Source organism: Carassius auratus, chromosome 2 (assembly GCF_003368295.1).
Source record: "Carassius auratus strain Wakin chromosome 2, ASM336829v1, whole genome shotgun sequence".
NCBI classification, from domain to species: domain Eukaryota; kingdom Metazoa; phylum Chordata; class Actinopteri; order Cypriniformes; family Cyprinidae; genus Carassius; species Carassius auratus.
In genome coordinates, this window is record NC_039244.1 from 1,448,625 (window position 1) to 1,462,482 (window position 13,858).

The window sequence follows — 13,858 nt, forward strand, 5'->3', positions numbered from 1 at the left end:
TTGCATGTGCATTCATTCTGTATTGTGATGTTTATAATGTTCCTTTATAGCCCAGTGCTCAGAATCTCTCTGTATTAGATCCTGATGCTTAAGAGAGTTAAGAGAGTTTTCTTCTTAAATGTGTCTATGTGAATCACAGGCAACATTTTACTTCAGCTCAGTTTTGGAACTGAAATGCTCACGCTGCAGATATAAGTTTACTGTACACTTCGATTCCAACTGAAAATACATTTATAGTATTTTATATTCATGTTGTTAAATACATTTTGTTTTAAGGGCTTCTAATCAAATGAAGTTAATATTTTTGGTTACTTCCCAGTATATTTCCTAGGTTATTATTGTTAAATAAAACTTAAACCAATAAAAAAGTAAAAAAATAAAAATAAAATAAAAACATTATTTGAAATAAAATAATATTTCAAAAAATATATGTTAGACAACATTAAACTTGAAAAACTAAAATAACTCAAATCTAATATATATATATATATATATATATATATATATATAGATAGATAGATAGATATATAGATATAGATATATATATATATATATATATATATATATATATATATATATATATATATATATATATATATATATATATATATATATATATATATAGATATATATATATATATATATATATAGATAGATATAGATATAGATCTATATATAGATATATATATATAGATAGATAGATATACATGTTTTAAAATAGAATAATAAAAATGACAAAAACACAAAACAAAATTACAAAAATTTTAAATAAAAATGAAAGCTGAAAATATATATAATTCAAGATATTAACAAAAACTATATTTTATATATTATACAAATAATAATTTTATAAATAACACTGTCCTGATCAAAATCTAATCACATCTGCTAAATCTGTCCAATCTTTTCACTGCTAGATTTATTTAACACATTTAGACATTCATTCTTTATTTACTCTTTATTTATCTGAGCTATGATTTGAATTAATAATGATAATCTTGCAGACAGACACCCACTGAACATCATGTATTTATTATGTATACCTTCACTTCACTGTCTGTCTTCTAATGGTCTTTAACTGTGGCAGATATTGATACTGTGATAATGAGCTGCATTATATTGTGCTGTCACAGCGTGTGTGTTATAGAGGATAGACACAAACTTCCATTAAAACATTATTCTATCCATATCAAATGATAGTTTTGACATGTTAACTAAGGTTCATCGTTGTTCTCAATGGTAGCTGTATTCAAAACCTTTAAATAAAACAGTTTTATAATATGCATGATGAGATGTTAAAATCTTTGTAATTGTAAATAAAACAAAGCATGTTTTACAAGACGATATTTCTTTTGTTCTACTTTGCCAATTAAAGGGACAGTTCACCTAAAAATGAAAATCATTGACTTTGTTGCAAACCTGTGTGAGTTTCTTTCTTCTTCTGCTGAACATAAGAGAAGATACTTTGAAGAATGTTGGTGATCAAACAGTCGCTGGAAGCCATTGACTTCCATAGTATGGAAAAAATACTATCTATCGTATAGATCTGAGACAGAATTTTCATTTTTGTGTGAATAATTCCTTTAATTCAAAGGGTTATTTGCCATTTCTTAGTAAATCCTACACCATTTATTAGTGTGTGAGCATAGATGCATGTAATCAGGGATAGTTTGTTCTGTGATGGAAGAAAGTTTCTCTTCCAGCACAACACATTATGTTGTGAAGCAGTTTCTGCTGTGTCTGACAGGATGTTCTCATCATCTCTGGAACATGTTGACCATGATTCCTCATTAGATGATCCGTGTCAGCATATTCAGTGAGTGAGTATGATCAAAAATACCCCACAGCTAATGCAGCTTCCCAGCAAACATGGAACAGTTTCAGAACTTTCACAACATTCTAAAAACTGAAACATTCTTAAAGTCTTAGTGGAACATACGTGTAACGTTGTGAAATCAAAAATCTGGCAACGTCCTTATGATGTCATTTGTACTTTGAATGTTCTACTGTGTTTGAGTTAAAAATCTAAGCGTGTGTTCTTCTGAAGAAACAAAGTCACCTACTTCTTGGATGCCCTGGGGGTAAGCAGATAGACATCAAACTATCGTTTTAACGGAAAAAGTATAAGTATAAGGAAAAGTATAGCAGTAACTGATATTATGGTGGGCGGTAGTGACAGGAAATGAAACCTGAAACAACCAGACGACAAATGTGTCTTAACAATGGATGATGATGTGCTGACACACTCAAGGAAGAAAATCACACGTGAAGTTTCTCCAATGTTCAAGAAACAGTTCACTCAAAAAATGAACATTCCATCACTAATAGCAGTGAATGGGTGCCGTAGGGCTGTGGTTGATATATATAATCTACGACAATATTTTAATTGCCGTTTAAATGATATGTGACCCTGGATCCCAAAACCAAAAAAAAAAAGGAAAAAATTTTTTTATTGATGGACTCTATATCCTACATGATTCTATATCACTGCCTACACAGCCTAATTTTTGAATAAGTAAAAAAAAAAAAAATTCTGAACAACCTTAAAACAGCATTATGATAGTATATGATGATGATGTGTGAAATGCAATGCAAAATAGCATATCTGACAGCAGTAAAGATCGGGGCAAGTTGTCACACGTTTTATGCATATATTTCAATACAAATCCTTATTAGCTGAATATAAGAGTTACATATTCTGTATGAAACATTACATTTTTTATAATAGTTTTATTTGCTTTTATAGCAAATATCACATTTAATTACATTTTAAATGCATGCAGTATTGTACACAGATACCTGTTCTAAACATGATTTTTCCCTTTTAGAGACACATTTAGTGCACATTTCAGACATAGGCCTTTAACCCCAAATCTTTGTCAGTAAACACAAGGTTTCTATTGTGACAGCTTGCCTCATATTGAGACAACATGCAGCATCTCCCCTGAAGAGTACCTGAAAACCACTTGACTAAAAGTACAGGTACCTTCAGTGACAATTACTCAGAATATCCAAAAATATACTAATAACGTTTACTCAAATAGTTTACACCTCTGCTCTCCTGCGATATGACAGTGTAGATGTTCAAAGGGGTTTTCTGGTAAGTGTCTTTACAGAAGTCTTTTTTTTAAAACATTAACCCTACATTGGAAGTACTCACTTGAGTAAAAGTGTGACAACTAGCCCCGGTTACACGAGTGCGTGTCCCCGAGGACCGCTCCATCGCGCGCGCGCGCGTGAGGGATGAACGCGAGAGCGCGCATAGAGCTAGCAGACCAGGGGGCTGTTCCATAAACCAAGATTAGAGTATAAGCCAGGCTTATTTCGGTTAGTCAGGCTTATTTTTGGTAGATTCGGTTTCATAAATCAAACTTAAAAAAGTTCAAACTCAGTTCCCCCGGCAACTTATGCTGGCAAATTAACCTGGTCCGGGGCAGGCTAACTGTCAGGCTAAGTCTGAGTTCAGACTTAACGAGCATACCATTTATACTCACCTGCTGGTATTTCGATGTCATTTTATTTTACTTAACCACTATTAATATTTTTTTTTTAAATATAAATAAATAAATAAGGAAATGTACTTTACTAATAAATGTAAGAAATATAAGGTATAAATACACTAAGAAATGTTCAAAACTTGTGTTTAATCGGTGAGTTTGGTTAATGAGTTTGGTAATTAATTAAAAGTATATAAATAGGGAGCTGAACTCGTCTCCAAACTTAATCATGGCATGTCCTTTCATAGAAGAGGTGGTGGATTCGGGAGCTATAGTCTTGCGGAGGGCATTTCAAAGAGAGAGAACTTTCAGAGACAGGTCAGACCCATTGGCTTTTAATGACAGCTACCTGTATGAGCGATATAGGTTCTCAAGAGATGGGATTGCATATATTTGTAGATTACTAAGCCCATACATTGCAAATAATACACGCCGCAACAGAGCGCTCACAGTCCCACAGATGGTGTGCATTGCACTTCGCTTTTTTGCCAGTGGAACATTTTTGTACACAGTTGGAGATGCAGAGAATATCAGCAAAGCATCAGTTTGCCGCTCTGTACGAACTGTGTACCTTTCTTTAAAAAGACTACTCAATGTGTTCATCACATTCCCTGGCCACAAAGCTATTCGTACCATTAAACATGCCTTTTATGGAATAGCTGGTAAGTTCAAATAACTATAAAACATGGAAATATTTCTTGACTGTTGATTTTACATGGGAAAATTTAAAAAAATAATTTTCCTAGGTTTCCCAAATGTTATCGGTGCATTGGACTGCACCCATGTGCGTATTAAGTGTCCGTCTGGTCCACATGAAGCGGACTTTGTGAATAGGAAATCAGTACACAGCATCAATGTACAGGTACGGTCCCACTGAGATGATATTGAAGGCTATGCTCTAGCACTGAGTGTTCTGTACTAAGCTGGGCACCAGTGTTTAGTTCATTGCAATTCAAATGTAGTGACCTACAGGTTTAAATTTATTTTAGATGATTAGTGATGCAGATTGCATCATCACAAATGTAGAGGCCAAATGGCCAGGCTCTGTGCATGACTCCAGAATCTTTAGAGCCTCATCTCTCTACCAGCAACTAGCAAGAGGTATGCTAGTAATCACTTAAATCGCAAAAAGTCTTATAAAAAGAAAAAAAAAAAAACATTATACATCTATATATTCATTCTGTCTATGCAGGAGAATTCTCAGGAGTTTTGCTGGGAGACAAGGGATACCCATGCCTGCCTTACCTCTTGACTCCCTATCAGGAGCCCCAGACAGAGGCACAGCACCGCTACAACATTGCCCATGCACGCACAAGAGGTCGTATAGAGATGGCATTTGGGCTGATAAAGTCAAGGTTTCAGTGCCTGAAGCACCTCAGAGTGACTCCACCTAGGGCATGTGACATTGTAGTTGCTTGTGTAGTGCTCCATGACATTGCTTGTCTGAGGAGAGAGAGGCAACCAAGGATTGCTGAAGAGGAAGACTGGGGCAATGAGGCAGTATTGGAAGAAAATGAAACCGGCAGACTTATACGAGACACATATGCAAATAATTATTTTGCTTAATATGATCTAAACCATGTGTAGCCTTTAAAATGTTCCACTGGCCCCTCAACTTTCTCCTTAGTTGAACAAACACACAGAAGTCAAAGTATATAATGTGATTTGTCTTTATTCAGATTGAATCAGCCTGTTAGGGGTGAAAACACAAATAAATGTTGTGGAAAGTGATCAAAAAGGGCTTTTTTTTTTTTCCTTTTCCTTTTTTTAAAAATGGTAGTTCTACTTGCATTTTTCTGTAGCTGTTGAATTTCCAGCTCCAACTTCCTCATCTTCAGTTTTTTATACTGGATGTCGATATCAATCACTTCCATTTGTTTAAGGAGGTAGCGTTTATACACTCCTTTTATGTTTTCTGGGTTCTGTAGCAACATAGATTTAAGTTATTTCATTGAATACTCTTGTCACATTGTTTTCATTTCTTAATACTCACTTTGTCACATGTTGTCCCAGACTGAGAGGGCTCTAGAACAGTGTCAGCATCCTGAAAACACATTATGATCATTTTATCACACAAGTACACTTTTTATATTCAATAAAGTATCACATGGAACCTGTGACTACCTCAGGCCTCCTTGAACATACAGACACAGTCTCCTCATCCTCCTCAACTCCCATCACTTCTCCCTGTGACCACGGATTAAACTCAGTTAAAATCATTAGCTTACATGTCTTATTTAAAAGGTCTCATACTCACAGGCAACATGATGTCTGGTGGATCCATACAGCATACAGAATCTTGATAGAAAAAAATATATATTTTTTTTACCAAAATGCACCATTACAGTAGCACAAGTACTTCTACGTGACATTACTGCTATGATGTACTTAGGTTTACAATGCCTAAGGAAGGAGGAAATCAGTTAGTCAGGAAGGAATAATGCGAATAAAACACACACACACCTTTTATATACTCACTACTTATACTACGTGATATAATTTTAGATGATGTCCCCCCCTCTATTCCCTCAAGGACGGGCCTCCCTTTATTAATTTCCAAAGCCAGCTCCTCTGCAGGAGTGAAGCTGGCTGGTGGTGGCCCTCCCCCAGTGCCAGCAACCTCAGTCTTCTTTTTGGTCGCTGCAATTAAAAAAAAAATACATAAAAAAAAAAAACCCTGAATAGTTGTAACTTCAAGCTGGCATTGATTACATATATACATCCCATTAGATTTACTTACCATTCTGAACTATATTTTTATATTTTATTTTCACCTGCTGCCAGGTTCTTTTTCCTTCACTTAAGTTGCTGCTGCATGAAAGCAATTAACATTACTGTTATTCACACACAAACTTTGCAATGTATTGTGAAACACATTCAATGTTGATAAATTATTTTAAATAGCTTACACCGCTACTTACGCATTGAGACGATCAGCAATTTCCTGCCAACCTTTCTCTCTTGCTTTATTTATTGCCGCTGTATTGCCTTTTTTGGTGATGACATCTTTAAATTCTTCATATGTTTCCAATAGCAAACGCTGTTCCGTTGCCGTGAACATCGCTGCTCTATCTTTTCCTTTTGTTGCCATGGTAGCCCACAGTAAATCGATTGACCCATGCTCGACTTTTCAGGACTTTTAAACAATGGCGTGCACGCGCAATTATCTAGACTATTTAAACCTGACTCAAATTAGTAAAATCACATGATCCTCAACTTACTGTTATGGAACCAATTTAAGCGCGGATGTTTAGCTCGGCTCATTCAAGTCAGGTTTTGGACTTTAATCCCCGCTTTTCTAAGCTGCTTTTATGGAACAGCCCCCAGCACACGCTCCGGATCGTCAACACGGGTATGTTATGTTTTCAGTGTTTTTTTACTTAGTTTTTAATTAAATCTGAAAGCATTCAATATTTTAAAGTATCATGAAAACCGCTCGCGTAATTTGTCCGTAAATATATGAGGAATATAATAGCCTTGATTTGCTGATTTTTATAGTTGTCAAATGTTCTGTAAACAGAAAAGAAGACTTCTAGCACTTGTTGGCACCTGTAGCCTAATGTATTAAAGATTGCATTAAAAACATCTAGTCAGGTAACATAACATTTCAGATTAAATGTATAATACCAGTTATAAACATATATAATGTAATATTTTACTCCCTGTGTAAGGAGGTGTACTGGATATGTACTAATATGACAACACAATATGATAATTAGGCGTTTTATATGACTGTACATCCGTTGGTTGCTGTTTATTGTTAACAAGCGATATATATTTTTAATCCAGAGTTGCTCCAGTCGACCACACAGACAGCAAGCAGTGATTTATCTATAGTTTGTGAATGGATCGATCGGCTCTGATATTGATCTGTGTCTATTTCTGCACTCGCAGGATTTCCTTCTGCAACTAGAACAACCTTCACAGCCACTTCTTCTGATCGTTTACATTTATGATGATGGAATGAAAGTTATTAACCCTTTAGGTAACTGTGCCGTCTTTGGGACAGGAATCAGCTGTCAGCACACGAATCCCATCCAGAGGAAGTCAGAGCCTGTAGTTACTGGGAAAACCATCCCAGCTGTGGACCAGGTCCTGAGCGGTTCACTGTTATACAGCCTGTGCACTTTAATATTCCTCACGGATCTGGTCTCTTCATGACCTGCTGAAGAGGTGACCTGGTTTATTTCTCTGTTATGTGGCTGTTATTGATTCACAATGTTCATGATCGACCCAGATTTTCGTCTTTCTCTTTATTCACAGAGCCGGCTTTCCTCTGTCTGAGCTTTCAGTAATTATCTCGGACACCTGAAAATGAAGCTGCGTGGGCGATCAGTGTGTCACGGCATGTTTTCTCTCCATGTACCCTGTCAGGAAGTGTCTCCATTTAATATCATTGCCATGTAAAAGAAATAATTGAGATTTTAAAGCAAAGTCATTCTTTCCCATGGGATCCTCTCTTCTCAGAAACTGGACTTGCTTCATCTCTGAACTGAAAGGCCTCTGATGGAGTACGAGCTGCAGTCTCTGGACCCTGTCTCGGGCCCCGGGGCCACGGAGGGGCTTCTGCTGGCTGCGGACACAGAGCAGATCACGGCTCTGTGTTTCGTGGGGCTCCTGCTGCTGTTTTTGGTGTTCCTGCTGGTGCGCTGTTTCCGGATTCTCCTGGACCCCTACAGCAGCATGCCGTCCTCATCCTGGTCTGATCATAAAGACGGTTTGGAGAGGGGACAGTTTGAGTACGCACTGGTCTAGATGAACAATTACAAACTGTCTGTTTGTTATAATATATATAACTATGAACAATATAATATTTTGTACTTTAATATAATATTTTTCATTATTTTTGTAACATTTCCACCCCAAAATGTTGAATTCTGGAATGGACAAAATAATATTTTAATTAAACTTTTAAATATCTAATCTAATCTAATCTAATATATATCAAGCTAACATGTCAAGAACACACACACACACACACATATATATATATATATATATATATATATATATATATATATATATTTATTTATTTTTTATTACATTTATTTAATGAAAATTAAATACATTTAATGAAAAAATATTGTATTATCATTTTTAATTTTAGTATAATATATATATATATATATATATATATATATATCCTAATGAATGCAAAAAAAAGAGGTTTTATTTTAGAAATTTGCTTAATGGACTAAAATGTATTTCCTTTAGATTTTTGGAATGAAAATATGACCCAGACTTGTTCTGGTGCCATAAATCTACTGGTGCCAAAGCAATATCCCTGAGATTTTAGTCAACAAAATGAGTTAAACTTGCAGCATTTGTTTTAAAATGTAAATTTCTACTTCAGGTAATTATGTGAATGAATCATGCATCTGTATTCATTCCCCACAGAAACGTTTGCTAATTTTTTTAGTATTGTGACAGACTTTTACAAACTTCCTTATTTCTTATTGTGACTGCATTTCTAATGTTTTTGCTGTGCATGTGAGTTGGTTGGATGGTATTTATTAATATTTCTTATAAATATTTTGCATTATGTTTTGTAATGCATTTGTCCACTTTTGTCTTTGATAACTGGAGCAGATGTGCCTTGATATATTTCTGTGTCAGAAACTCAGTCGGTTTGGGATAAGCAGCAGCGTTTTATCATCTAGAGAGGGCAAAACTGTGTACAAACACTAATGTTTCTTACTGGTTTTGATTGGACAGCCCACATGCTGCACAAAGTCCCTCAACATTACCAGTCTGTTAATCTGCATTTATTAATTTGTCAAAAAACAACAGCATATCTAAAGCTGATATCTCCAAGTAACACTGTGCCAGCTGATAGAGAACGTTCTGACAAGGTTATCTCAACGTTATGAACAAACGTTCTTCCAGTAACATTAATAGAATGTCTTGACTAATGTTCTCAAAACATTAGCACAAAAATTGTATTTATACATTGTTCATGAAATGTCAAAAAAGCTTTAGCTGGATGACATTGTTTAAATGTTACAATGTTTCAGAATGTTTGCGAATATTCAAAAGTAACGTTCCCACAGCGTTTGCCAAATAATAGAATGGAATGTTCCATTAACATTCATATAACCCAGAAAAGAACGAACAAAATATCACAAATTATGTTTACCATAATAGGAACGTTAGTAAAACATTAGTGATTTAGCAGCTAAATTTAGCTTATAAAAAACAAAAAGATTGTTTTGAAATGTTTCTGATACGTTCAACATTTCTCGCAACATTCTACTAACTTTATCATCATTCAAAATGTTATTTGAACATTTATTTTATATTTTCTAATATTGCTCAGTTTTCTAGTGATTTTAAAGTTATATAAAGGTTACAAAACTTTTTTTCTCTTTTTTTTACATTCTAACTTTATTTTCACTCAAACTATAATGTTATTTGAATGCTTATTTTAATATTTTAAAAACATTAAAAAGGTTCTTAAAGTGTTTTAAACAACAGTCCACGTTATTGTTGCCCAGAATATAACATTATTATAACCTTTTTAAAACAATGAAATGCCTAGATTTCATGTCTTCTCCTCATGTCTTAATCAGGAAACAAGCTGTCAGAAAGGGTGAAAGGTCAGGCTCGGTTTACTGCAGCAGTAAATGTGCCGCAGTCTCTGATTAAGAGACACATCATGTATTGATTGTTGAATTGATTATGGTATGCTGGTATCGACAGCAGCGCTGGACTGGAAGACTGTCAGCTCCAGAAACCTCTTCAAATGCTTATTATAACCTGCTAAATATGAAATATTCAGTGCTTAATTTTTGCAATCTTGCAAAGAAACTAATGCCGCATATAGTGTTGAATTAGAAAATTTGTATTTAATGTTTTGTATTTAATGTTGGTGTCATGTAGCCAGACGTTTCATTATCCGCATCACCCTAAGAGCTTTGCAACTTCTAGCTGAGAAGCACAATGGAAACTTTGTGCAAAATATGCATCAATAGGTGCGAGATCCATCAAAATATAAATTAATATATAAAATACTGACTGATCCAAGGAACGCAAGGAATTCTGAACCAAGTCCTTGCCTCAGGCGCCATCTACTGGTAAAACTGAGTATGACAGCTGAATGATTGAATGAGTGCAGTGCTAAAGGTGCAGGGACTACATGTATGTAACATATTTACACTCACTACAGTAAGATATTGCTTGTATTACATTGTAGAAAATACTAGAGAATTTATGTTTTCGAACTAAAACGTTTGGGAAAAATCATTCATACAAACACCATTTGGTGATACTTTATGGAACTAACTTTTTATTCTAAGTAACGTTTCTTTTATATATATATATATATATATATATATATATATATATATATATATATATATATATATATATATATATATATATATATATATATATATATATATATATATATACACATATATATATAAATACAAAAATATTAGTAGGAGTAGTAGTAGTAATCATGATTATTATATAGTAATTAAAAATAAAAATCAATCTAATCTTCCATCCTGCTGAAATTTATTATGTCTAACAATAATCTCTTCACATCCTGACATCCACAGTATTATATCCACAATGCATGAGCTTCATATTCTGACAGCAGCTCCTAACAACAAAGAGTAGATGAATCATCATAATCAAATAATAATAATGAGCTTTTTAAGGCTCAGAAGAGGAAGAAACACATTGTAAGACTGGATTTGAAGAGGATTTATAGAGAGTCGGTACACATGATGTTTCTCTTTAGCAAGAGCTCAGACACACAAAAGAGTTCAGCTTCACTTCAGCAGAACAAAACCCAGGAATCTGACCTTCATCAGACACATCAGACATCATGATAGAATATGATTTAGCTCAACATATTTATATTGTTACTAACAAAATAACAATTAAATGTAAACAGATTAACTTTATATTGAATACAATCAGCTGAACGTATTGACCCACTTAAGCATGTACAACCTTACATATACTTTCTTTTATATATATATAAAAATTGTACTAATTGTAACTAAAATATACTTTAATGACATTTCTATTGAAATATGTTAGTCATGTATTTATGCATTTGCACATTCATAGTGATGAATTTGCAGTTTAATACATTTAAAGTATATTAAGTATATTATCAAACACACTATGTTGGTCAAACTTTTATTTGACAGTATTACAAACTGCTCTTTTTAAAATTGTACTGTATTAGAAACATAGCCATGATGGTGTCTCTTTTTAAGTACACTTAAGTGGTGTTTTATTTCATTCATATTGTATTATTTGCAAGTTAATTACTCTTCACTATAAAAGTGATTTGTTGCTTATTCTTAAAACCAACAACTTTGTGGGTGTCGTTTTAAATCATTCATTTGTATTAATACATAAACAGACATTTTTGTGACTTGATCAATTTTGAATTTTGAGAATTATATGCTTCTTAACTTTTAGAAAAAAGGTACAAAAGCTGTCACTGGGGCGGTACCTTTTTGTACCTTTTAGGTACCAGTTTGGACAGTTTAAGTTCAAAGGTGTGCCTTTTGAAAAGGTTCCTCCCCAGTGACAGCTTTTGTACCTTTTTATCTGAGGTGGACTGTTTTGTCATTTTTCTTTTTAATTTCCGATTTAAGGTTACAGAAAAACATTTGTTTCTAAAACATTGAAACGTCCAGTTTTCTTGTCGTGATTCTAAAGTTATTTAAAGGCTATAAAAACGTTCTACTAACTTTATTCCCACCCATAATATAACATCATTTGAGTGTTTATTTTAATTAAAACATTCCAGTGTTTCGTTGTCGAGTCATTGAATGTTAGAATGTTCTTTGAAGGTTCCAAAAATGTTTCACAGTGTTCGTCAGGTAGAAATAACTTCAAGTGTGTTTTGAGAATGTTGAAATCTGAATGTGTCATGCGAACATTCCATAAACGTGTCTTTAAGAACATTTTGTCCTAACATTCATATAACTTAAAAAAAAAAACGTTGGCTGGGTTATTGCAGTGCTGGGGAAAACCCACTCAAAACCAAAGCAGTGAAATGATTTAAAAAGTGCATTTCCTAGGTGTGTTAATGATCAGGGCAGGTGTCACGCGTGGAATGCTGCATGAAAACGACTCTAACCCTGACACTTGCCTGGGTTAAACGAGTGTCTTCCGTCATGCGAAGCATGTGTGGCATGTGATCTGTGGGGAAAGTGTGATTGCATCGATGGACTGTCTGCATCTTATCACACACACATCATGTGAACCTCCTTGATTATCTGAGACTAATACTTTCTACTGCACGTGTCACGTCCAGCTATGTGAGCATACAGTACGGGTTTATATTGCACAATAGAACTAGAACATGTGAAGGAATTGAACTTAACTCCACATATTGATGCAATTATGATTTATTAGGGCTGAATTTATTCTGAGGGGACATCTGTTAGATCAAAACTAGGGCATTGGATCTAAGAGACAGACACTGCAACAGAAGACTCTATAATTATCTTTTCTGTTTGTTTTCACTTTAGAGCACGTTACTGTATGTTAACATTTATACCATGGTATTTACAAGCTACTTGTATATATATATTGTCCAAAGACATAGCCTAATAACACCACAGTCTTTTTATTGTTGGTTTATGCTGTTGACTGTCCAAAAACATGCCTATACCACAGTTTTTAAAAATAAAAAAAAAAGTGTCTTTTTTTATGCTGATGACTGTTATGCTGTCCACACGTGTTCAAATGCTACGATATTAGCATGTTTCCGGACATGATGTATCAAACACGGTTGTATTAGCATGTTTGGGACATTAAAAAAAAACTGTGATTTTTTATTTTTAGATCTTGTTTATCTTTTCTAATAGCTTGTATCATGTCCAAAACATTCTAAGACCATGTTTTTTTGTTAGATTTCTCTGGTTCGTGCTGTTTTAATATGCCATACGAAGAAAAAAAAAACATGCAAATGCCACAGTTTTGGATTATTGTTAGATTTGTCGTGTTATTGTTAATGCATGTAAATCCAGTTTTAGGTTATATTTGTCTTGTTCATGTCCAAAACATGCTAAAATCACAGTTTTTGAACATATTTGTTATGTTTATGCTGATTGTTATAAAATCTTGTCTTTTCTTTGCTGCAGCACTGTAGTCTACTTTCATGGTATACTCATCAAATCAGTTTATAGAGAATGGAAACAGAATATTAACAGGTAGGTTTGCTTATTTTCTTATAGAATTTATATAAGAATTATGTATATTTGTATACCGATATTGAAAACAGTTGAGGGAAAGTTTTGTCCGATTTGCAAACGATCCGGTTCCTTTGAATGAATCAGTTGAAATGAATCTCAAATTGAGCCCTTCAGAAACGAACTTGTTAGATC

The 13,858-nt window shown here is 34.0% G+C and overlaps 3 protein-coding genes across 6 annotated transcripts; 2 read left to right on the forward strand and 1 right to left on the reverse strand.

The window, feature by feature from the left end:
* The first annotated feature begins 3,660 nt into the window (after positions 1-3,660).
* LOC113111824 (putative nuclease HARBI1) lies at positions 3,661-5,201 on the forward strand. The gene is made up of 4 exons (XM_026276929.1): positions 3,661-4,159; positions 4,244-4,359; positions 4,487-4,598; positions 4,690-5,201. Exons 1-4 carry the CDS (start codon positions 3,727-3,729, stop codon positions 5,061-5,063), a joined length of 1,035 nt encoding a protein of 344 aa, XP_026132714.1. The 5' UTR covers positions 3,661-3,726; the 3' UTR covers positions 5,064-5,201.
* LOC113111830 (uncharacterized) lies at positions 5,081-6,832 on the reverse strand. 3 transcript variants are annotated; one of them, XM_026276955.1, is made up of 7 exons: positions 6,419-6,832; positions 6,238-6,305; positions 5,961-6,137; positions 5,755-5,795; positions 5,622-5,684; positions 5,491-5,541; positions 5,081-5,419 (listed from the first exon to the last, which is right to left on the reverse strand). In XM_026276955.1, the coding sequence occupies exons 1-7, from the start codon at positions 6,586-6,588 to the stop codon at positions 5,183-5,185; spliced, it is 807 nt and encodes a 268-aa protein (XP_026132740.1). In that variant the 5' UTR covers positions 6,589-6,832; the 3' UTR covers positions 5,081-5,182. The 3 variants fall into 3 exon arrangements, with proteins under 3 accessions (XP_026132740.1, XP_026132748.1, XP_026132729.1); XM_026276963.1 differs by having other exon boundaries at positions 5,976-6,137; positions 6,238-6,308; positions 6,419-6,829; XM_026276944.1 differs by having other exon boundaries at positions 6,238-6,308; positions 6,419-6,829.
* Positions 6,768-8,408, forward strand: LOC113111836 (cortexin-1-like). 2 transcript variants are annotated; one of them, XR_003293368.1, is made up of 3 exons: positions 6,768-6,849; positions 7,392-7,670; positions 7,761-8,003. XR_003293368.1 is itself a non-coding variant. In XM_026276978.1 (2 exons), the coding sequence occupies exon 2, from the start codon at positions 8,004-8,006 to the stop codon at positions 8,250-8,252; it is 249 nt and encodes an 82-aa protein (XP_026132763.1). In that variant the 5' UTR covers positions 7,330-7,670; positions 7,761-8,003; the 3' UTR covers positions 8,253-8,408. The 2 variants fall into 2 exon arrangements, 1 of the variants encoding a protein (XP_026132763.1); XM_026276978.1 differs by lacking the exon at positions 6,768-6,849 and having other exon boundaries at positions 7,330-7,670; positions 7,761-8,408.
* The last annotated feature ends 5,450 nt before the right edge of the window (positions 8,409-13,858 follow it).

Bases quoted from the DNA above. Each gene is read 5' to 3' on its own strand.
- LOC113111824 (XM_026276929.1), top strand. From the start codon at position 3,727: ATGGCATGTCCTTTCATAGAAGAGGTGGTGGATTCGGGAGCTATAGTC. The intron at 4,160-4,243 runs GTAAGTTCAAAT...TAATTTTCCTAG, and splicing joins TGCCTTTTATGGAATAGCTG to GTTTCCCAAATGTTATCGGT. The intron at 4,360-4,486 runs GTACGGTCCCAC...AATTTATTTTAG, and splicing joins TACACAGCATCAATGTACAG to ATGATTAGTGATGCAGATTG.
- LOC113111830 (XM_026276944.1), bottom strand. From the start codon at position 6,588: ATGGCAACAAAAGGAAAAGATAGAGCAGCGATGTTCACGGCAACGGAA. The intron at 6,138-6,237 runs GTAAGTAAATCT...TTTTAATTGCAG, and splicing joins TAAAAATATAGTTCAGAATG to CGACCAAAAAGAAGACTGAG. The intron at 5,542-5,621 runs GTAGTCACAGGT...ATGTGTTTTCAG, and splicing joins TATGTTCAAGGAGGCCTGAG to GATGCTGACACTGTTCTAGA.
- LOC113111836 (XM_026276978.1), top strand. From the start codon at position 8,004: ATGGAGTACGAGCTGCAGTCTCTGGACCCTGTCTCGGGCCCCGGGGCC.